Source organism: Pongo abelii, chromosome 9, assembly GCF_028885655.2.
Source record: "Pongo abelii isolate AG06213 chromosome 9, NHGRI_mPonAbe1-v2.0_pri, whole genome shotgun sequence".
In the NCBI taxonomy this organism is placed as follows: domain Eukaryota; kingdom Metazoa; phylum Chordata; class Mammalia; order Primates; family Hominidae; genus Pongo; species Pongo abelii.
This window is the reverse complement of record NC_071994.2, coordinates 128,117,028-128,141,344: the sequence shown is the minus strand read 5'-3', so window position 1 is coordinate 128,141,344 and position 24,317 is coordinate 128,117,028. Positions and strand designations below refer to the sequence as shown.

Here is a 24,317-nt window from a genome sequence, read left to right as displayed (position 1 = left end):
TGAGATTCTAGAAGGAATCCCTGCCATCCCTAATATATTATTTAGGAAAATGTCTGCTTCTGGGACCAATAAATTCCAAAATTTAAGTTCCTGGCATTAACTATGTGATAGTCCATTGTAGTTTCAGACTAGGCCTGGGAAGAGGAAGGACTCTACTCCATGGAGTTTTTCAGGGACCAAGCCAATGGAGCCCTATCAACTTTGACATGTCCTTCCAAAGATCACCATGAGGTTTATCTTCTTTTCTTCCAGGTAGATAATTTTATTTTATTTTTTTAATGGAGAAACATAAAAGGAAGACTTTGCTAAACAAGGTCTGTAAGTGATACGTATCACTTGCACTAGTTCTCTTTGCTACGACTCAGTCACACGGCCATACTTAACAACAAGGGAAGCTGGCTGGGAAATATAGTTTTTAGGATTGGCACTAAAGGGGAGACTGGACCATGTTGCCCTGGCTCCCCAAGATTTACCTTAGTCTTGTACTATGGCAGACACCACCAAGCTAGCCCTGAGGCGTCATGGAGCACACAGTCTTTAATACTCTGCCCCTGACATGGACAAATGAAGCTTTTCTAAATTCATCATTTTTATTTCCCAATTTTTAAATTCCAATTTACGAAACATTCAAATAAAAATTTCCTGGAGACCAGGACATTAACTGACAGACATAGGCACAGCATGCCGTAAATGTAGGTAAGCTGATTTTCAAGGTTGTATTCTCTGTAATACAAGAACTATTCCATCCTCTAGGGACCCAATAGAAACAAGTCTCTTACCTGGGTTCCATGCTCTTTAGCCCCAAGTTCACACCCACATTGTAGGTGCTGTCATTTTTTAAATTGTTTATTAAAAATTACATGCAAGAAAGTACATTTAGCCTAAAGATACAGTTTGGTGAGCCTTTAAAAAGTTAACAAACCCATGTAATCAACCCTCAGATCAAGAAACAGAACATTTTGGCACCTCAGAATCACCCTCATACTATCTCAGTTACTACTGCCTTCCCTCTGGGATTATAGTGGTATCCTAACTTCTAATACAAATTAATTTTGCATGTCTTTCTATAAGTGGTATCATATGTATTCAGTCTTCTATGTCTGAACACCAAGTTTGTAGGATTCATCTACATTGTTGTCGTAGTTTGTTTGGTCTTACTGCTGTATAGTATTCCATTGTATGAATATGCCACAATTTATTTCTCTATTCAATTTTGATAGACACTTTGGTTGTTTCCAAACCAACCCAACCAACTTAGCCCCATTGGGGCTTTATGAACAGAGTTGTTACTGTTATACATCCTATTATAGTACACGTCTTTTGGAGAACAGATATGGGCATTTCTTTTGGGGATACACCTAGGAGTAGAATTGCTTAATTATAGGGTATTTGTGTGTTTAGCTTTCACAGACTTGGCCAAACGGTTTTCAAAAATGAATGTATCAGTTTACACTCCTGTCAACATGTATGAGAGTTTCAGATGATCCATATCTTCCCAATAATTGTATTGTCTTTTTTTCATTTTGGCCATCCTAGTGGGTATGAACTGGTATCAGATTCTGGTTTAAGGCTGGTGTGATGGCTCACATCTGTAATCCCAGCACTTTAAGAGGCCGAGGCATAAAGATTGCTTGAGGCCAGGAGTTCAAGACCAGCCTGGGCAATGTAGTAAGATCTCTTCTCTATGATTTTTTTTTAATTAGCTGAGTGTGGTGGTGTGTTCCTGTAGTCCCAGCTACTTGGGAGGTTGAGACAAGAGAATCTTTTGAGCCCAGGAGTTTGAGGCTGCAGTGAGGTATGATCACACCACTGCAGTCCAGCCTGGGCAACAGGGTGACACCTTGTCACTGAAAAAAAAAGAAGTTTAAAATTGTATTTCTATTAAAATTAATTGCCCGTTTTCCTATTGTGTTGTTTGAATTTCTTTAAAATTGTGAACTTGTGGGAGTTTAAATTATATATTTTGCATATGAGCCTTTTATAGGATATATGTATTGCAAATATCTCCTCCCACTTTATGGTTTGCCTTTCACTTTCACAATGGTATCTTTTGATGAATAGAAGCTCTTAATTTTACTGAGTCTAATGTATCATGTCCTTCTTTGATGGTTACCACTTTCGTGTCCTTTATAAGAGATCTGTGTCTGCCCTCAAGTCAAGGACATAGTCTGTTTTCTTTTTCAAACATTGTTGTTTTACCTTTCATATTTAGATCTGCAATCCATCCAAAATTAATATTTCTGTAAGGTGTGAGGTAAGAGTCAATTCGTTTTTATCCTACATGGCCCAGCACTATTTTGTGAAAAGCATTTTTCTCCCTGCACTGCAGTATCACCTTTGTCATCATTTGAGCAATCATATTTAAGTCTGTTTTCAGACTTTCTGTTGATCTATTTGTCTATCTTCATGTCAAGATCACAAAGTAAACCTCCTGGGATTTTGATTGGCATTGTATTAAATTATAAATCAGTTTAGGAGAATTGACAGCTTAACAAGAGTGACTGTTCCAGTCCACAAACATGGTAACTCTCTGTGTGCCATCTTAATACCTATTAACTAAGTACACATTCCTGAACATCTACACTCCTTAGATTGTAGATAAAAAGCTACCAGCTCCTTTCTTCCTGGATCCCAAAAGCCTTCTTCACAGCTTCTGTTTCCTGGTTTTCTCTCACATCCCTGAATAATTAGCGCTTCAAATGACTTGTAGGCCTCAACAGGATAACAATGTAAGAATACAACACAGCAGCCCCAACATCACACAGTAAGTGATGCACCTATACAGTAACAGCAGAGGAGGGGGGTGGTTTTCTCAGACCCTCATTAATTAGGAATAATATTAAAAACCAAAAGCAGAAACAATATGTTTTCCTTTTAGGAAACCGAGGTGTTCTGCCCTTGGATTATTAGATGCAGTTCTGGCTACCACACCATAAAAGGGAATAATACAGTTGGAAAAAGCTCAAGGAAGGGTATCTATGATGGCCAAAAGGATGAAGAGACTTCTTTATGGAGACAGACCCAAACTAAACCAAAAACTTTTCAGATGAAAAGGGACATGGTAGCAGCCTTTGGTGTTAGGGAATATGGATAAGGTGTGTATAGACCAAATCCTAGAACACACATTTGGCACTACCCCTATTGACACTTTTAAAAGGTAAATTTAAGACAAATACTGGCGAAAAGAAACTTTGGTCCAGCAAAGGGAGCACATAAAAATGAGTGGATGATGATTTCTCTAAAGGACGACCCATTAAGAAAAGCCAAGGCTATCTGCAGGTGCATTCTTATACCCTAAAATTTGACATTCCCCGGCATCGCAGCAGCTCAAAATCCTACTTGAGGAGTGGCCACCGATCTACCCCAGTACTGCATTGTTGAGGTTGATAGGGTACAACTTGCTAAGATCTCATTTCCTTTTCTTCAGCCTCTGGTGGGAACAGAAACTTTCTATATTATGATGCCTTGGAGACAATGATTAAGTTAATCACTTCTCAAGGTTGAGTGGTCCTAGTCCTTTTATTTCCACTCTGGACCTTAGTTGTGAGCTATTTCCTCATTTCTGTGTCGTGCTTTGGCTCCTGTCCCAGTTCTCTGTGTCCCTTGAAAGTTGTGAAACCCTGAACTTAATACAGAGCATGATTTTGGCTAGAGTTTTTGGGAAACTGTTTGCTCAGCAAACTGCTCTCTCTGTCAGCTTTCAAGAAAGACTCCTTCATTCACTTATGAACACGTGTGATACATCCTTTTGACCCACGGACATGCCCATGTTCACAGGCATGATGAGGGGACTTATCTAGAGGAGAGTAAGCCTCAGGCAATCTGTAGGCCATAACTCCTCCAGTATTTTTATCCAGAACAAATCAACTTTAAATTGGCAGAAAGGCTTCAGGGAGAAATACATAGCAAAAAGGCTACTAAGACTTTGGATGGGACAGGAGAGCATGGAAGCCAGGGAAGCTCCAGGAGGCCACAGAAGATAGAAGGGAGAGGGGAAATCCCTTCCACTTGTTTTTGAGGTTGTCACTGTCCAGATTCCCAGAAGAAGGAAATGAGAATCCTCAAAGTTTGGTGCCTGGGGACATTACACCTGTGAACCCCGAATATCTCAGACAGGTGTCAGTTATTTTACAAAGTTTATTTTGCCAAAGTTGAGGATGCACACCTGTGACACAGCCTCAGGGGGTCCTGATGACATGTGCCCAAGGTGGTCAGAGCATAGTTTGGTTTCATACATTTTAGGAAGACATTAGACATCAATCAACATATGTAAGATGAACGTTGGTTCAGTCCAGAAAGATGGGACAACTCTTAAGTCGGGAGAGGGCTTCCAGGTCATAGGCAGATAAGAGACAAATGGTTGCATTATTTTGAGTTTCTTTTTTTGATTAGTCTTTCCAAAGGAGGCAATCAGATATGCATTTATCTCAGTGAGCAGAGGGGTGACTTTGAATAGAACGGGAGGCAGGTTTGTCATAAGCAGGCCCAGCTTGATTTTCTCTTTAGCTTAGTGATTTTGGGGCCCCAAGATTTATTTTTCTTTCACACACCAATTTACTAAACTCCAGGATGGCTCTGCACATGTAACCCTCACATGCATAGCATACTGCTGCACACTGGGTCCTGAGAAAGGGGATAGATGTTCCCCAGCTATTTGATCATCACCCCAGTGGCCTTTAATAAAGCTCATGACTTTTTTCAGGGCCACCTCTTGTTATACATACCAAAGCCTATTTGCCTACTCAGGGAAATTCGAAAGTTTGTTTTTCTAAATCAAGCCATGCCTTGGACCTAGCAGTTGATAGTCACATAAATTAAGAATTGGAAGAAACCTTATGGATCATGTGGCCAAATGGACTTTAGTCTGATGCACAGAGCCAATAGGGATTCCCAGTTGCTCCTTGGGTTATTGAGGGGGATAGGACTCATCCCCACCACCTCTTCTACCAAAGCAGGTGAGATGGAACCATATTGTCCTTTTCTGTTTTTATTTAAGATTTTGTGGGAAGAAAGTATCATTAATTTTTAAAAGTCTGAAAATAGTTTATGTTGTTTATTTTACTTGCCCCAAATTAAGATTTTCGTTCAACAGCAAGCATATGATATTCACACATTCAGCTTTAATCAGTAGAGCTGTCTCTTCTGCTTTAATTAATTAATTTACTTATTTATTTATTTTTTGAGACAGAGTCTTGCTCTGTCGCCCAGCCTGGAGTGCAGTGGTGCAATCTCAGCTCACTGCAACCTCCACTTCCCAGGTTCAAGCGATTTTCCTGCTTCAGCCTCCATAGTAGCTAGGATTACAGGTGTGTGCCACTGTGCCCAGCCTGTTTCTTCTACTTTTAAGGTTTTGTGGTTCTAACATTCCTGGCAGGTAACAAATCATAGAATGTCAGAGCTAAGTCCAGGTGTGAATGGCCCACGCCTGTAATCCCAGCACTTTGGGAGGCCAACACGGGTGGATTGCTTGAGCTCAGGAGTTCAAGACCAGCCACCTGGGCAACAAGGTGAAATCCCGTTTCTACAAAAAAATACAAAAAAAAAAACCTAGCCGGGTATAGTGGCACATGCCTGTGGTCCCAGCTACTTGGAAGGCTGAGGTGGGAGGATCGCTGGATCCTGGGAGGCAGAGGTTGCAGTTAGCCAAGATCGCACCACTGCACTTCAGTCTGGATAACACAGTGAGACCTTGTCAAAAAAAAAAGTCAGAGCTAAGAAGCCCCGCTAGAGATCTTAGGGTCCTGCTACTTCATTATACAGAGGAGGAAGCTGAGGCCCAGCAAGGTATAAAAATAGTTGGCCTTTCCTTGGCCATTTCCAAAGATGAGGAGCTCACTACTCAGCAAAGCACTTTTTCCAAAAATGGATCTAATATGTTTAGTAACCGCGCAGTGGCTCATGCCTGTAATTCCAGCACTTTGGGAGGCTGAGGCAGGCAGATCACAAGGTCAGGAGATTGAGACCATCCTGGCTAACATGCTGAAACCCCGTCTCTACTAAAAAATACAAAAAAATTGGCCGGGCATGGTGGCGGGTGCCTGTAATCTCAGCTACTGAGGAGGCTGAGGCAGGAGAATGGCGTGAACCCAGGAGGTGGAGCTTGCAGTGAACTGAGATTGCACCACTGCACTCCAGCCTGGGTGACAGGACAAGACTCTGTCTCAAAAAAAATTATTTTTTGCTTTGATCTTCACCACCAACCTTTTCGTTTAATTGCCTCTTGGTTTGGTCTGGGCCCTCCAAGCACGAGGAGAGAAATAAGGAATGAAAAGGTACAGCTCAGTTTCCTCAACACTGAACGGCAGCAGCAGCAGAGTGAGAAATACGGGTCAGAAAGAATGAGGGAGCTTCAGAGGGAATACCATCAAAGGAAGCGGCAGGGGGTGCAGAGGGACTGAGAATCTGGCGTGTATGTGTCTATTCACCTAAACTCAGCCCTGCTCCCAACCGGCGTCCTCTCCAGAAGACCCTCCTTCGGGTGGTTGGATTGCTTTACAAGGCCAGGTGACACCAAATAACAGCATCTTTTCAGATCCCAAAGCTCCTAAGAGGTCTCTGAAATGCCCTCTGGATAGGGCATCCATTGGACAAGTGGTAAAATCCCAGAATTACAAGGCTGGAACAAACCAATGAGACCATCTAGCCTACTACTCCTTTTATCTATGGGGAAACTGAGCTCCAAGGAGATGGGACCCTCCTAAGTCATGTATCAATAATAAGGCCCAAAACTCTGCTCAATTTTGTGTTCTGTCTGCTATATGACAATGACTAATATGCATATTGTACTTTCCAATCCTGTGAGCTTGATAAGGCAGTTGCTGTTGTTATTTTTTTATTTTTTATTTTTTTGAGATGGAGTCTTCCTCTGTCACCCAGGCTCAAATGCAGCAGCACTATCTCAGCTCACTGCAACCTCTGCCTCCTGGGTTCAAGCGATTCTCGTGTCTCAGCCTCCCGAGTAGCTGGGATTACAGACACATGCCACAACACCCGGCTAATTTTTTGTATTTTTAGTAGAGACGGGGTTTTGCCATGTTGGCCAGGCTGGTCTCCAACTCCTGACCTCAGGTGATCTGCCCATCTTGTGGGCAGATCCCAAAGTGCTGCGATTACAGACGTGAGCCACCGTGTCCAGCCTTGTTATTATTATCCTTATTTTACAAATGAGAAGAATGAGTACCCAAATCCACATAGCCAGTAAGAGGTAGAGCCCAGCCTGAAAAAGCTTTTCTGATTCTAAGCTCTTTGTTCTACCCATCCCAAATCCCTCTTCTAGGGGTACAGATTGGGCTGGAGTTTGGGTGAATTCCCAAAACCACCTTCCTAGTTGCAGGACTATTCTGCACAGAGTGAGCCTAGTAAGATGCTACATGCATCGCAAAAAAAACGGGGAGAGGCTCTCGGTATAACTAGAAAGGGGTCTTCAGGCCCCTAAGCTTTCCCTTTACTGGCACTGTCTCATGACCTGCTCCTTTCTTTGTGAATCTGTGTTCCATGCTTTCTCCATCTCCTCACCCTCCCAATCCCCAATCAAGAAGATCTGACAAATTCACCCAGAGGTCTAATGACCTATAAGCTTCATAGGGGTAGGGATTTTTATTGGCTTTGCTCATTGCTATATCCTAAAGACACAGAAAAGTGTCCAGCAGATAGGAGATGTTCAATAAATATTTTTATGAATGGAGCACATAGGGTGTGGGTGAGCCACAAGAGAAAGGCAATAGACAAAGTGCCGGAGAGGCAGAGGGCCGGGTGGAAGAAGGATTGAAGGCCATGAGATGGCTGTGAGAGAGAACAAAGGGGCAGAAGTGCAGAGCTACCATGGGGGAGGAGATAGCACCCAGGCTTAAGAAGCCAGGATTGGCAGGGAGTGAAGAGCCAGAGAGGCGAAGCTTTGGGAGATCAGAGGGCTTAAAGTTGGGAGTGGGCTAAGGAGCCCAGGGCCTGATGCTTCCCTCTTCCTCATGGGCCTCTGTTCACAGACCCCCTGGAGGGGGTGAACATCACCAGCCCCGTGCGCCTGATCCATGGCACCGTGGGGAAGTCGGCTCTGCTTTCTGTGCAGTACAGCAGTACCAGCAGCGACAGGCCTGTAGTGAAGTGGCAGCTGAAGCGGGACAAGCCAGTGACCGTGGTGCAGTCCATTGGCACGGAGGTCATCGGCACACTGCGGCCTGACTATCGAGACCGTATCCGGCTCTTTGAAAATGGCTCCCTGCTTCTCAGCGACTTGCAGCTGGCCGATGAGGGCACCTATGAGGTCGAGATCTCCATCACCGACGACACCTTCACTGGGGAGAAGACCATCAACCTTACTGTAGATGGTAAAGCGCTCTGGCAGGGAAAGAGGCAAGACTGGCAGGTGGGACTGGGGAAGGGTCTGCCCAGCGCACCAGCTAGACCAAGGGAAAACCAACCCAAAAGGCACTTGGGAGCTGAGAATGAGGCAAGTGGATGTTAGAAGTTGGCAGACAGGCACAGCACAACTAACATGTAGAGTGATTGCCATGTGCCAGAAACTATTCTAAGTGCTTTGCATATGTTGACTCATGTAATGCTTATAATAATCTGGGGATAGTTAATATCATTATCCTAATTTTGCAGATGAGGAAAGTGAGCCACTGAAAGGTTGAATAACTTGCCCAAGGTCACACAGCTAGAAGTGACAGAGCCAAGATTTGAACCTAAACAGTTGGACCTAGGCTTAGCCCAGCTGAAATATCTTCCTGGCTGGGTCAGTTTAAGACATTAAAGCCCAGGGTTCATGGCAAGGCATTTGGAAAGAGGGAATGAGGGCAACACCATGTCTGCATTGTTCAGCATTGTACCCGCTGTGCCTAGTTAGTGCTCCATAAATAGTCAGTGAACGAATGAATAAGTGATGGGAAAGAACTGGACTAGGATGTCTGAAGTCTTCTCAGCCCACAGATTGAGTTGGAAGGTACTGTTAAAGGTGTGTTGGAAGGCAGGGAGCTACAAAGGGGAAGGGAGACACTTGTTAGCCAATGACTCACAGGCTCCCCCATTCCTGCGGCTCAGTGCCCATTTCGAGGCCACAGGTGTTGGTGGCTTCAACCACTGTGCTGGAGCTCAGCGAGGCCTTCACCTTGAACTGCTCACACGAGAATGGCACCAAGCCCAGCTACACCTGGCTGAAGGATGGCAAGCCCCTCCTCAATGACTCGAGAATGCTCCTGTCCCCCGACCAAAAGGTGCTCACCATCACCCGCGTGCTCATGGAGGACGATGACCTGTACAGCTGCGTGGTGGAGAACCCCATCAGCCAGGGCCGCAGCCTGCCCGTCAAGATCACCGTATACAGTGAGTTTCCCTGCAGACTTTCCTTTAGGACTCAAAGCCCCGAGAGGCAGGTGACCATGAGGGACTGAGGACATCCCAAAGAAATGTCACTGGGGGGAGGGGAACAGAGATGGGCCAACTATCCATGGAGGACACCAACAGGTGGCCAATGGGTTCTGTGCAAGCTCCACCACCAGCATCAGCCAGGCATGCAGCCTGGGGCTACCCATCTCTTCCTTCCATGGCAGGAAGTTCTGCTCACCACATCTTGCCCCTTTGAAGTCCCTCCTGCCTCTCTGCTTCTCTCTCTCCCTAGGAAGAAGCTCCCTTTACATCATCTTGTCTACAGGAGGCATCTTCCTCCTTGTGACCTTGGTGACAGTCTGTGCCTGCTGGAAACCCTCCAAAAGGTCTGGGTAACTCTCCTGAGCACCTGAGTCCTTCAATCCATCCTAAACCTAAGCCCCATTATTTTCTTAAGTCTCTTTAAATGCCTTTCCTCCCAGGGCTCTGCATCTCTTTCCAAGAGACCCATTCTTCCGTTGTGTATGCAACAGCATCTTGTGCTCCAAAGCCCCCACAACGCCAGCACCAGTAACAATAGTTTTTTTCACTTGCCAACCACCTTTTTTGGGACCAGGCACTGTGGCTGTGGTTAGCCTGCTACCTTTTAAGTATGATTATCTGCAGTTTACAGATAATGACACTGAGACTCAGATTGGTTAAATGACTTGCCCACAGTCACAACGCTAGTGACAGACTCAAGGTGCAAACCTAGATGTGATTCATTCCAAAGCTCAGGAACTGTACCCAGCCCATCTTCCTGTCACAAGGCCTCTTTTATGGCCATCAGATCCCTCCCTGTGTCCCCGCTGGATCTTCTGCTCACATTCAATAATTCGGCTCATGGTGGGGCTGAATTGATTCACAGGAAACAGAAGAAGCTAGAAAAGCAAAACTCCCTGGAATACATGGATCAGAATGATGACCGCCTGAAACCAGAAGGTGAGCTCCCAGCCACCCATTCACCCCTCCCATCAACACTCAGATCAGTGGGCTGCTGGGAAAAGGCAGAACTGGGCGACAAGGAAAACAGCTCTGCAGGGACCCTTCCCCCACCAACTGCACGAAGACTGCAGAGGAGGGAGAGGTTTGGCCAAGGTAGGAGCCAGGATATTCAGATATGTTGGTGGAGGTTGTGGCGGGCCATTTGGGAAGCACAGAGAGTAGGTGCCGGCTGGTGGGGAGAGTCTGTACCTGGGCCAGCCACCCGCTTCTCTCCCCTGTGCAGCAGACACCCTCCCTCGAAGTGGTGAGCAGGAACGGAAGAACCCCATGGCACTCTATATCCTGAAGGACAAGGTGAGCGGCTCTGGACTGGGTACCCAGAAACATGCAGTTAGCCCCTCCCACATGACTGGTGCTAGGGAGCCATACTATATTCCTATCCCTTTATAGCAGCAGTCCCCAACTTTTTGGCACCAGGGACTGGTTTCACGGAAGAAAATTTTTCCATGGATGGTGATGCAGGTGGTTTCAGGATGAAACTGTTCCACCTCAGATCATCAGGCATTGGATTCTCTTAAAGAGCGTGCAACCTAGATCCCTCGCATGCGCAATTCACAATAGGGTTTGTGCTCCTACAAGAATCGAATGCAGCCACTAATCTGACAGGAGGCGGAGCTCAGGCAATAATGCAAGCCATGGGGCGTGGCTGTAAATACATATGAAGCTTTGCTCTCTGGCCTACCGCTCACCTCCTGCTCTGCCGTTCCCTTCCTAACAGGCCACGGACCAGTACCAGTCCTCGGCCTGGGGTTGGGGACCCCTGCTTTATAGTACTCAGAATAACCCTGTGAAATACTTGTGTCATGCACATTTTAGAGATTAGAAAAAACAAGGCTGTGAGATTAAATGACTTGCTCAGGATTAAACAAGTCAATGAGTGGCAGATCTAGGTTTCAAACCTAGGTCTTTGGACACCAGTTCTGGTGATTTCCCCAGTATTCCACAACTAACTCTGTCCCAGGCTGTCCACGACGGGTGGAAAGAGGAGAGTAAAGGGGAAAAGCACTCAAATCATCGCATTTCAACATTTACTTAAACACCTATTATGTGCTAGGAGGCCCCATGGCATAACGCCAGGAAAACCAGACCTGTCTGCAGCCTTCCAGGAGGTGGGCGTGCAGAGGGAAACTGGGTCCCTCCCCTCAGAATTCCAGCAAGCTCTAACACCAGGCGCGCTCCCAGGCTGGGCTGACTGTCCCCTGACCCCTGCGGCGCGTGTCCTTGCAGGACTCCCCGGAGCCCGAGGAGAACCCGGCCCCGGAGCCTCGAAGCGCGACGGAGCCCGGCCCGCCCGGCTACTCCGTGTCTCCCGCCGTGCCCGGCCGCTCGCCTGGGCTGCCCATCCGCTCTGCCCGCCGCTACCCGCGCTCCCCAGCGCGCTCCCCAGCCACCGGCCGGACACACACGTCGCCGCCCAGGGCCCCGAGCTCGCCCGGCCGCTCGCGCAGCGCCTCGCGCACACTGCGGACTGCGGGCGTGCACATAATCCGCGAGCAAGACGAGGCCGGCCCGGTGGAGATCAGCGCCTGAGCCGCCTCGGGACCCCCTGAGAGGCGCCCGCGGTCTGCGGCCAGTGGCCCGGGGGAGGGCTGGGGCTGGGAAGCCGGGGCGCGGCGCGCTGCGGGCGAGGGGAGGTCCCGGCGGGGCGCGGGTGTCTCGGGTGTGAACGTGTATGAGCATGCGCAGGCGGAGGCGGGTGCGCGGAGGCGGCAGAGTGTTGATGTGGTGAAACCGGGTCGCATTTGCTTCCGGTTTACTGGCTGTGTTCTCACTTGGTATAGGTTGTGCCCTCTTAGGACCACATAGATTATTACATTTCTGGCCCAATACCCAAAAGGGTTTTATGGAAACTAACATCAGTAACCTAACCCCCATGATTATCCTGTGCTCTTCCTAGGGAGCTGTGTTGTTTCCCACCCACCACCCTTCCCTCTGAACAAATGCCTGAGTGCTGGGGCACTTTGTTTTTTTGCAAGCTCAGATTAGAGAGGCCACTTTCCCAAAATCCAAAACTGCACTAAGCTAAGGAGAAGCCAGATGCCGGTTACTGGGTGTGCAGGGGCTGTTCTGAGCTGGAGGGATCATTCTGAAGGCCTTCTTTCCTGGGCACCTGGTACCTGGGGACCTACAAGGTGGTGAGGGAAGGGTACGAGTACATTCCTTTTCCCTCTGACCTGGGCGCTAGCAAGGGCAAAGAACCCGAGCCTGCCAGCTTGGCCTCCTCCCAGAGCCTCCCTCAGAGGCATGCCATGCCAAGCATTCTTTCTGTCTCTGTTCATGCATAAAAGAGATGGACGGGCTTATTCTTGTAGAGAAGTGAATTTCACTTACTCCCCTGGCCCAGAAAACTAGACCAAGTGAGGAGCCGTTTTAGCTCATCAAACTCATATATTCGTCCTGGCTTCCTTACAAAACAAGCCTTTCAAACAATCATTGTCCTCAGGAAAGTTGTTGAGCTTCCTCCAGCTGTGAGAATAAGTCCTAATCTCCAGAGAAATGATGGGGGGGAGGAGGCTTATTGCTTCCCAGCATTTCGGGGGAACATGATCCAACCCCTGGCCTCCTGCCACCCATCTGCCCTGCTCCCACATGCTCAGGTCCCAGGGCACAGAAAAAGGGCAGACTCCCTAATCACACTAATATCAAAATAAAGAGGCTGGGCCGCTGTGTAGCCAGGACATGCCCATGCCACCACCTATTGAACAGTTCATAGGAGTGGCAGTAATCTACTGTGTGAGGAGAGAGGGCAATTAAAAAGCTGAAAGAGAAGGAGGCCCTCTGCGTATTCTGTCCCCTCCTCCTTAATGCCTCCAAGGGTCCTTGCATCCCTAGCCTCCTAAACTCCAGCTCTGATTCGCCATCAACCCGTGGAGCAATTCCAAGGCCCCTGTTACCCATCACCTCCACACCAGGTCAAGTTTTGTCTCAGCCCCAAAGGCACTGACATTTCTAGTTTGCCCCCTCTGCCCTGACCCCAACAGCATGGCTGTCTCAGCTCCCCGTCCCTCGGCACTTCCCCAGGCTCATTTGAGCAGGTGTGCCTTCGCAGCTCCCCTAAACTTCCCAGGTGCCTCATCCATAATGAGATAATGCATGTAGGGGAAAAGTTTCTCAGGAAGGTGGCAGAGGCAGCAGGACTTGGATAAGGAGTACCTGCTTGTCAGCCTTGAGACGCACAGGTGAAGGTTAGGGTGAGATGAGAACATGCCATACCCTGGTGCTGAATCCCTGAGGGGCCAGCTTGCCAGGCTTAAGCCAAATCTGCCTTAAATTGGGGGTGGGAGGGGTAAGTAAGGAAGTGGGGTTTGTTTGTTTGTTTTTGTGTTGTTTTCATCTTCATCTTTGTATTACTAGCATTCAGCAGAGTGCCTAGCACATACTGGATGCTCAATAAACTTTTGATGAAATGAAATGACAACTTTATTCCACATAAACAAGGGTAACAAAACAAGCTGCTTAAATATACCAGTCATTTCCCTTCTTCTCCTCTTCTTTCACCTCCTTTACCCTCTTTCTAAACCCCAAATTGTCCATTCCAAAATCACTTACCCATTCATTCATTTACTTATTCAGGTGTTCTTTTATTTATTCAACAAACATTTGTTTATCTATCATGGACTAGGCCCTGTGCTAGACACTGCTGATACAGCATAACTATGTCAGGAAGACAGATCAGTAAACAGATGATTACAATATAGTGTGTAAAATGCAATGGCAGAAGTAGATACAAGGTGCTCTGGGAGCATGTAGATTAGATGTCAGCAAAGGCATCTTGGAGGAGAACAGACCTGAGTTGAGTCTTTCTTAGAAAGACGTGTTAGTTAATCTGGTTTTTAAAAGTATGAGAGGACACACTCCAAGCAGAGGGAGAAGCATGTATAAAAGCTTGGAAATGCAAGACACGATGTGGGGGAATTCAGGGTACTGAGCCTAGCAGCTGATGAAATTATTTCAGGAAAGTATACAAAGTAGAAGGTGAAGAAAGCTGCAGACAGATTTCTGAGGACATCAGTATGTGTAGAAAGTTTAAAAGGACCTCACCAAGAAGTCTAAAAAGGCACAGCCAGTAAGAGAGGAGAATATATAGGAGACAACTATATCACACAATCAAAAGAACAAGAGAGTTTCAAGAAAAAGGGAGCATTCGAGACTGCAAGGGCAGGGGGCTCACATATGAAATGAAGTTAAAAGTGCATGTTAAATTTGGCAACAATGAAAACATTGAGTGACTTGGCATAAGTAGTTTCAGACATGTAGTAGGGGTTAAAGCCAGATTGCAATAGGTAAAAAGTGATATGTGGAACTTCTCGGCTAAATACTTGAGACTAGATGTTTGAGAGGTCTTCCTGTTTCAAAACAATTAGGTCCTGCTTAAATGATATTCGTTTTGCATTGCTGGCTTCAAGAGATGGGGGAATTTGTTTTTTTCAGACGGAGTCTCACTCTTGTCACCCAGGCGGGAGTGCAATGGCACAGTCTAGGCTCACTACAACCTCTGCCTCCCAGGTTCAAGTGATTCTCCTGCCTCAGCCTCCCGAGTAGTTGGGACTACAGGCACGTGCCACCATGTTTGGCTAATTTTTGTATTTTTGTTAGAGACAGGGTTTCACTATGTTAGCCAGGCTGATCTCAAGCTCCTGACCTCATGTTCCACCCACCTCAGCCTCCCAAAGTGCTGGGATTACAGGCGTGAGCCACTTGCCTGCCAGAGATGGGGGAAATTTTTAAGCAGCCAGAAGTAAAACAAAATTTAAAAGCACAGTGAGCTCAAAGTACTTAGCACTCATTAAATATGAGATTACCAAGGGAGGTGAAGCAAGATGGCTGAATAGAAGCCTCCACTCTTTGTCTTCCCTGCAAAAACACCAGATTGAACAACTATTCACACAAAAAAAGCACCCTCATAACAACAAACATCCAATGAGTGATCACAATACCTGGTTTTAACTTCCTATCACTGAAAGAGGCACCGAAGAAGGTAAGAAAGACAGTCTTGAATTGCTGACACCACCCCTCCCTCATCATCCAGCAGCTGCCACATGGAACAGACAGAGAATCTCTGCACTTGCAGGAGGAAGAGTGCAGTCATTGTGGGACTTTGCATTGGAACCCAGTGCTGCCCTGTCACAGTGAGAAACAACACCAGGCAGAATTCAGCCAGCATCCACGGAGGGAGCATTTAGACCAGCCCTTGCCAGAGAGGAATTACACATCCCAGTGGTTGGAACCTGAGTTCCAAAAAGACTCATGACCATGGGTTAAAGTGCTCTGGGGTCCTAAATAAACTTTTAAAAGTCTGTCTAGGACACAAGGACTGCAATTCTAGGGGGAACTCATGATGCTGTGCTGGGCTTGAAGCCAGTGGACTTGGGGGGCATATGATCTAGTGAGATACCAGCTGGTGCAGCCAAGGGAGTGCTTGCATCATCCCTCTGCCAACACCAGGCATCACAGCTTGCAGCTTTGAAAGAGACTCCTTTCTGCGGCTCGAGGAGAGAAGCAGGAAGAGTAAACAGGACTGTGTATTGCAACTTGGATATCAGCTCAGCCACAGTAGAACAGGGCATAAGACAGAGTCCTGAGTCCCCCATTTCAGGCCCTAGCTCCCAGACAACATTTCTAGACATGCTGGGCCAGAAGGGAACCCATTGGTTTGAAGGGAATGACCCAGTACTGGCAGCATTCATCACCTGCTCTCTCTAGAGCCCAAGGGCCCTCAATAATTTGCAGTAGAACCCAGGTAGTACTTGCCATTGGCCTTGGGTGAGACTAAGAGACATGTTGGCTCCAGATGTCACCAAGCACCTTTCCAGCTGTGGTGGCTATGGGAAGGGGCTCCTTCTGCTTGAGAAAAGTAGAAGGAAGGATAAAGGGGACTTTGTCTTGCAGTTTAGGTACCAGTGTGGCCTCAGTAGGGTAGAGAAACAAATGGGCTCTTGGGGTCCCCAATTCCAGGGTTTGGCTCTTGTATGGCACTTCTGGACATGTCCTAGTGGCCATAGTGGAGCCCACTGCCTTGAAAGGAGAGTCCTATGCTTGGCAGCATTCATAAGCTGACTCAAGAGCCCTTGATCCATGGATGAACATCAGGAGTAGCCAGGCAGTATTCACCGTGGGCCTGGGGCAGTGGTGACCAAGGGAAGAGACACCTCTGCTTGAGGAAAGGAGAGGGAAGAGTGGAAAAGACATTGCCTTGGGCTTGGGTGCCAGCTCAGCTGCAGTAGAATAGAGCACCAGGTAGATTCCTAAAGTTTCTTACCCCAGGCCCTGGCTCCCAGGTGGCATCTCTGGACCTGCCCAGGACTGGTGGAAACTTGGCACCCTGAAGTAATGGATACAAGTCTGGCTAGCGTTGCCACCTGCTGACTCTAGAGCCTTAGGACCTTGAGTGAACATAGCTGGTAGCCAGACAGTGGTTACCACAGGCCTTTGGTGACACTTGGTGCTGTGCTGGCTTCAGGTCAGACCCAGCACAGTCTCAGTGGTGGTGGCCATAGGGGTACTTGTGTCACCCTTCTTCCAGCTCCAGGCAGCTCAGCACACACAGAGAGAGAGAAGGAGACAGAGAGAGAGAGAGAGGAGGAGAGGAGAGGAGAAAGAGAGAGACTGTTTGTTTTGGAGAAAGAAAAGGAAGAGAATAAGAGTCTATGTCTGATAATCCAGAGGATTCTTCTAGATCTTATCTAAGACCATATGGTGGTATCTCTTCAAGTCTGCAGGAGCCACAGTGTTACTGGACTTGGGGTGCCCCCTAATGCAGATAGAGCTGCAGTCACCAAAAACTAAATCACAACACCCAAGTTCCTTTGAATACCTAGAAAGCCTTCCCAGGAAGGAGGGGTGCAAACAAGCCCAGACTCCAATGAACATCCACAAGCATCAAGACCATTCAGGAAATATGATCTGACCAAATGAACTAAATAAGTCACCAGTGACTAATCCCAGAGAAACAGAGATGTGTGACATTTCAGACAAATAATTCAAAATGGCTATTTTGAGGAAACTCAAAGAAATTCAAGAGAATACAGAGAGGAATTCAGAATCCTATCAGATAAATTTTAAAAAGATATTGAAATAATTTAAAAGAATCAAGTAGAAATTCTGGAGTTAAAAACTGCAACTGAAATACCAAAGAACACATCAGAGTCTGTTAATAGTGGAATTAATCAAGCAGAAGAAAGAGTTAGTGAGCTTGAAGACAGGCTATTTGAAAATACACAGTTATAGGAGACAAAAGGAAGAAGAATAGAAGAGAATGAAAGTATGCCTATGATATCTAGAAAATAACTTCAAAAGGGCAAATCTAAGAGTTTTGGGTCTTGAAAAGGAAATCGAGAGATGAGGGTAGAAAGTTTATTCAAAGGGATAATAACAGAAAACTTCCCAAACCTAGAGAAAGATATCAATATTCAAGTGCAAGAAGGTTACTAAGCAGATTTAACCCAAATAACATTAACTCAAGACATTCGATAATCAAACTCCCAAAGGTCAATAATAAAGAAAGGATTCTAAAAGTAGGAAGAGAAAAGAAACAAATAACATATAGTGGAGCTTCAATATGTCTGGCAGCAGACTTCTCAGTGGAAGCCTTGCAGGCCAGGAAAGAGTGACATAATATATTGAAAGTGCCAAAGGAAAAAGAACTTTTATTGCAGAATAGTATATCTGGTGAAAATATTTTTCAAACATGAAGGAGAATTCAAGACTTTCCCAGACAAACAAAAGCTGAGAGATTTCATCAACACCAGACATATCCTATAAGAAAGCTAAAGGGAGTTCCTTAATCTGAAAGAAAAGGACCTTAATAAAAAATAAGAAATTATCCAAAGGCACAAAACTCACTAGTAATAGTAAGTACACAAAAATACAGAATACCAAAATGCTGTAATTGTGATGTGTAAGCTACTCATATCTCCAGTGGGAAGACTAAAAGATGAACTGATCAAAAATAATAATTACAACTTTTCAAGACATAGCACAATAAAATATAAGTAGAAATAACAAAAAGTTAAAAGTAGCGGCATGATGTTAAAGTGTAGAGTTTTTGTCAGTTTTCTCTTTACTTGTTTGTTAGTTTGTTTATGCAATCACTGTTAAATTGTCATCAGTTTAAAACAATAGGTTATAAGATACTATTTGCAAGCCTCATCGTAACTTCAAATTTAGAAACATACAACAGATACACAAAATATAAAAAGCAATAAATTAAAACATGTCATCAGAGAAAATCACCTTCACTAAAAGGAAGACAGGAAAGAAGAAAAGAAGAAAGAAGACCATGAAACAATCAGAAAAAAAAAATAATAACAAAGTGGCAGAAGTAAGTCCTTACTTAACAATGATAACATTGAATGTAAATAAACTAAATTCTCCAAACAAAAGATGTTGAGTGGCCGAATAGATTACAAAATAAGATACAGCAATTCCTTGCCTGCAAGAAACATACTTCATCTATAAAGACACACATAGGCTGAAAATAAAGAGATGGAAAAAATATTCCATGCAAATAGAAACCAAAAAAGAGCAGGAGTAGCTATACTTATATCAGACAAAATAGATTTCAAGACAAAAACTATTAAAAAAGACAAAGAATGTCACTGTGATGGTTAATACTAACTGTCAATTTGATTGAATTGAAGGATGTAAAGTATCATTCCTGAGTGTTTCTGTGAGGGTGTGGCCAAAAGAGATTAACATTTGAGCCAGTGGACTGGAAAAGGCAGACCCACCCTTAATCTGAGTGGGCACAATCTTATCAACTGCCAGCGTGGCCAGAATAAAAACCAGGCAGAAGAACGTGAATAGACTAGACTGGCTTAGCCTCCCAGCCTACATCTTTCTCCCATGCTGGATGCTTCCTGCCCTCCAGCATCAGACTCCAATTTCTTCAGCTTTGGGACTCAAACTGGCTTCCTTGCTCCTCACCTTGCAAATGGCCTATTTTGGGACCTTGTGATTGTGTGAATTAATACTCCTTAATAAACTCCCATATATATATATAAATTTTTATATATAATATATATTATATATTTTATATATAATATATATTATATATTATATATTTTACATATAATATATAATATATATTATATATTTTACATATAATATATAATATATATTATATATAATATATAATTATACATATTATACATTATATATATAATATATAAAATATAAAATATAAAAATATAATATATAAAAATGTATATAATATAAAATGTATATATAAAATATAAAATATATAAATATATAAAATATAAATAAATAAATATATAAATAAATAAAATAAAAATATAAAATACATAAAATATAAAAATAATATATATATAAAATATATATGGGAGTTCATTATATATATTAATATATATAATATATATATATTAGTTCTGTCTTTCTAGAGAATCCTGAGTAATACAGATTTTAGTTCCAACAAATATTAAGGATGGAGTTCTTTTGTTGGTTTTGGGGTTTCTGGAGTTGGCTGCTAAATATGATTAGACCCCAAAATGCTAAAGATTCTACTTCTAATATTATGGAGAACACTAATAGTCCCTGGCATGAGCTGTTTAGAGAGTTGTGCAAAATAAATGCATTTGACACTCCTGATTCACTGCTCATGAGAGGCAAGAAGTTTAGTGACTCTGTACATAATAACTTTGACCATATGTGGAGAACCAAGGAACATAATGAAGTTGGTTGGTTGCTTCTAAGTTCACTGGACAAACTGATGAAAGAAAATGGTGAACTCAGGGATTCTAACTGCTGGCTTCAGAAGCAGATACTGAGTCTGAAATCTTCTAAGATTGCCCCGAGTAAGAGTCTTATCTCCTGAAGAGAAAGAGATGAAACTGTGGAAAACCAGACACAAGCTTTTATCATGTGAGTGGCTGGCCTGCAATGAAAGGTGCATGCACAGCCTTGCCAGATGTCTACTGTTAAAATGAGGGCATTGATTGGAAAAGAATGGGACCCTGCAACTGGGAATGGGGATATGTGGGAGGACCCTGATGACACTGGGGACACTGAGCTTGTAAACTCTGATGAATTTTTTTTGCCGGAAGAAACAGCTTTCTCATCCCCAGTAGTGGCAATATCCCCTCCCCAACCCACACTCCCATCAACCTTTCCACCTTTGTCTGAGGGGATAAACCCTGTGCTTCCTGAGGCAACAGTGATGGTCTCCCCTGAGGCAGTTGCCAGGCAATATAATGTTGATTCTCCTCAGGAGCTATCCCCAACACCTCTGTTTGCTTCTAGACCTATAACAAGACTAAAGTCTTAGTGGGCTCCTAGAAGTGAGGTTCAGAGTGTGAGGAGATGTGCTACACTAAAAAAGAACTGCTTGAGTTCTCTAATTTATATAAGCAGAAATCTTGAGAAGAGTCATGGGAATGGATATTAAGGTGTGGGAAGATGAGAGAGGGAACATAGTGTTTGATCAGGTGAATTTGTCGATTTGGGCCTACTAAATAGGGATTCTACATTTAATGTTGTAGCTCAGGGAGTTAAAAAGACTCTAATAGTTTGTCTGCTTGGTTAGCTAAAATATAGCTTAAAAGATGGCCCACTGTGAGTGAGCTGGAAATGCCTGATTTCCTTCCTTGGTTTAGAACGGGATCCAAAGGTGTAGGGAGATTGGAATGGCGGAGTGGATTAGTCACTTTAGATCTTCTCATTCCAGCTGGGAGGGTCCAGAATATATATCCTTGACCAATGCTTTCCAAAATAGATTTGTGAGGGCAACACCTCCATCTTTGAAGACCTTTGTAAGGATTGGTCTTCTAGATCTTGATGTATGCCAGATCTAACAATGGGAACCCCAGTCACTCAACCACAAAATTTAAATGCAATGAAAATAATTGGATCCTGAGATGGCAGGGTCAAGTGGCAGCACTCAACCATCAAAGGTAAGGTGGGCATGGCTACCATAATGGACAGCAGAGGCAAAGCAACAATCAGAATCATTTGACTTATGCAGAGCTCTAGCACTGGCTAATTAATCATGGTGTTTCTAGAAGTGAAATTAATAGGAATCCTACTGCATTCCTACTTAATTTATATAAGCAGAAAAATTCCAGGTCAAGTGGACAAAAGACTAATTTTAAATATAAAAACAGAGAATCATGGCCCCTCAATTGATATCCAGACTGGAGCCAGTTTATAGACCCAGAACCTCTTGAATGAAGGGGAAGTCTGCTCCCCTTGAGGAAGGACCCACTATACTACCAACAATTTATGCTATTAATCTTTCTCCCATCCTTCCCCAAGGAGAACTCTGGCCTTTTACCAGGGTAACCATGCACTGGGGAAAGAAAGATGATCAGACATTTTGGGGACTACTGGACACTGGCTCTGAGCTGACACTGAATCCAGGGGACCCAAAACATCATTGTTGTCCTCCAGTTAAAGTAGGGGTTTACACTGGTCAATGAAATAAAAGAGGATACAAACAAATGGAAGAACATTCCATGCTCATGGGTAGGAAGAATCAATATCATGAAAATGGCCATACTGCCCAAGGTAATTTATAGATTCAATGCCATCCCCATCAAGCTACCAATGACTTTCTTCACAGAATTGGAAAAAACTACTTTAAATTTCATATGGAACCAAAAAAGAGCCCGCATTGCCAAGTCAATCCTAAGCCAAAGAACAAAGCTGGAGGCATCACGCTACCTGACTTCAAACTATACTACAAGGCTACAGTAACCAAAACAGCATGGTACTTGTAGCAAAACAGAGATATTGACCAATAGAACAGAACAGAGCCCTCAGAAATAATGCCGCATATCTACAACTATTTGATCTTTGACAAACCTGACAAAAACAAGAAATGGGGAAAGGATTCCCTATTTAATAAATGGTGCTGGGAAAACTGGCTAGCCATATGTAGAAAGCTGAAACTGGATCCCTTCCTTACACCTTATACAAAAATTAATTCAAGATGGATTAAAGACTTACATGTTAGACCTAAAACCATAAAAACCCTAGAAGAAAACCTAGGCAATACCGTTCAGGACATAGGCATGGGCAAGGACTTCATGTCTAAAACACCAAAAGCAATGGCAACAAAAGCCAAAATTGACAAATGGGATCTAATTAAACTAAAGAGCTTCTGCACAGCAAAAGAAACTACCATCAGCATGAACAGGCAACCTACAGAATGGGAGAAAATTTTTGCCATCTACTCATCTGACAAAGGGGTAATATCCAGAATCTACAATGAACTTCAACAAATTTACAAGAAAAAAACAAAGAACCCCATCAAAAAGTGGGCAAAGGATATGAACAGACACTTCTCAAAAGAAGACATTTTTGCAGCCAAAAGACACATGAAAAAATGCTCATCATCACTGGCCATCAGAGAAATGCAAATCAAAACCACAATGAGATACCATCTCACACCAGTTAGAATGGCGATCATTAAAAAGTCAGGAAACAACAGGTGCTGGAGAGGATGTGGAGAAATAGGAACACTTTTACACTGTTGGTGGGATGGTAAACTAGTTCAACCATTGTGGAAGTCAGTGTGGTGATTCCTCAGGGATCTAGAACTAGAAATACCGTTTGACCCAGCCATCCCATTACTGGGTATACCCAAAGGATTATAAAACATGCTGCTATAAAGACACATGCACACGTATGTTTATTGCGGCACTATTCACAATAGCAAAAACTTGGAACCAACCCAAATGTCCAACAATGATAGACTGGATTAAGAAAATGTGGCACATATACACCATGGAATACTATGCAGCCATAAAAAATGATGAGTTCATGTCCTTTGTAGGGACATAGATGAAGCTGGAAACCATAATTCTGAGCAAACTATCGCAAGGACAAAAAACCAAACACTGCATGTTCTCACTCATACGTGGGAATTGAACAATGAGAACACTTGGACACAGGTAGGGGAACATCACACACCGGGGCCTATTGTGGGGCGGGGAAAGGGGGAAGGGGTATCATTAGGAGATATATCTAATGTTAAATGACAAGTTAATGGGTGCAGCACACCAACATGGCACATGTATACATATGTAACAAACCTGCACATTGTGCACATGTACCCTAAAACTTAAAGTATAATTTAAAAAAATAGACAAATAGTATAAAAATAAAAAAAAATAAATTAAGTAGGGGTTTATGGAGGTCAGGTAATTAATGGAGTTATAGCTCAGGTTTGACTTACAGTGGGTCCAGTGGGTTCCCGAACTCACCCTGTGGTCATTTCCCCAGTGCCAGAATGAATAACTGGCATAGACATACTGGCAGAACCCCCACATTGGCTTCCTGACTATTAGGGTGAGGGTTATGGTAGGAAAGGCCAATTGGAAGCCACTAGAGCTGCCTCTACCTAGAAAAATAGTAAATCAAAAACAATATTGCATCCCTGGATGAATTGTGGAGATGAGTGCCACCATCAAGGACTTGAAATATGCAGAGTGGTGACTCCCATCACATTCTCATTCAACTCTCCTATTTGGCCTTTACAGAAGACAGATGGATCTTGGAGAATGACAGTGGATTGTTGTAAGCTTGACCAAGTGGTAACTCCAATTGCAGCTGCTGTAGCAGATGTGGTTTCATTGCTTGAGCAAATTGACACATTTCCTAGTACCTGGTATGCAGCCATTGATTTGGCAAATGCCTTTTACTTCATTCCTGTCCATAAGGCCCACGAGAAATAATTTGTCTTAAGCTGGCAAGGCCAGCAATATACCTTTACTGTTCTACCTCAGGGGTATATCGACTCTCTGGCTTTGTGTCATAATCTTGTTCAAAGCCAGCTTGACTGATTTTCCCTTCCACAAGATAACACACTGGTCCATTACATTCATGACATTACGCTGACTAGATCCAGTGAGTGAAAAGTAGCAAACACACTGGACTTATTGGTGAAAGATTTGCAGGCCAGAGAATGGGAAGTAAATCTCACTAAAATACAG

At 44.2% G+C, this 24,317-nt stretch overlaps 2 protein-coding genes across 2 annotated transcripts; one reads left to right on the top strand and one right to left on the bottom strand.

The window, feature by feature from the left end:
• Positions 1–4,852: 4,852 nt before the first annotated feature.
• On the top strand, positions 4,853–11,898 carry HEPACAM (hepatic and glial cell adhesion molecule). The gene is made up of 7 exons (XM_054525505.1): positions 4,853–4,955; positions 7,983–8,324; positions 9,040–9,321; positions 9,617–9,710; positions 10,232–10,461; positions 10,592–10,662; positions 11,596–11,898. Exons 1-7 carry the CDS (start codon positions 4,853–4,855, stop codon positions 11,896–11,898), a joined length of 1,425 nt encoding a protein of 474 aa, XP_054381480.1.
• A 442-nt stretch (positions 11,899–12,340) lies between these two features.
• HEPN1 (hepatocellular carcinoma, down-regulated 1) lies at positions 12,341–13,774 on the bottom strand. The gene has a single exon (XM_002822650.5). It carries the CDS (start codon positions 13,264–13,266, stop codon positions 13,000–13,002), a length of 267 nt encoding a protein of 88 aa, XP_002822696.1. The 5' UTR covers positions 13,267–13,774; the 3' UTR covers positions 12,341–12,999.
• Positions 13,775–24,317: the final 10,543 nt, after the last annotated feature.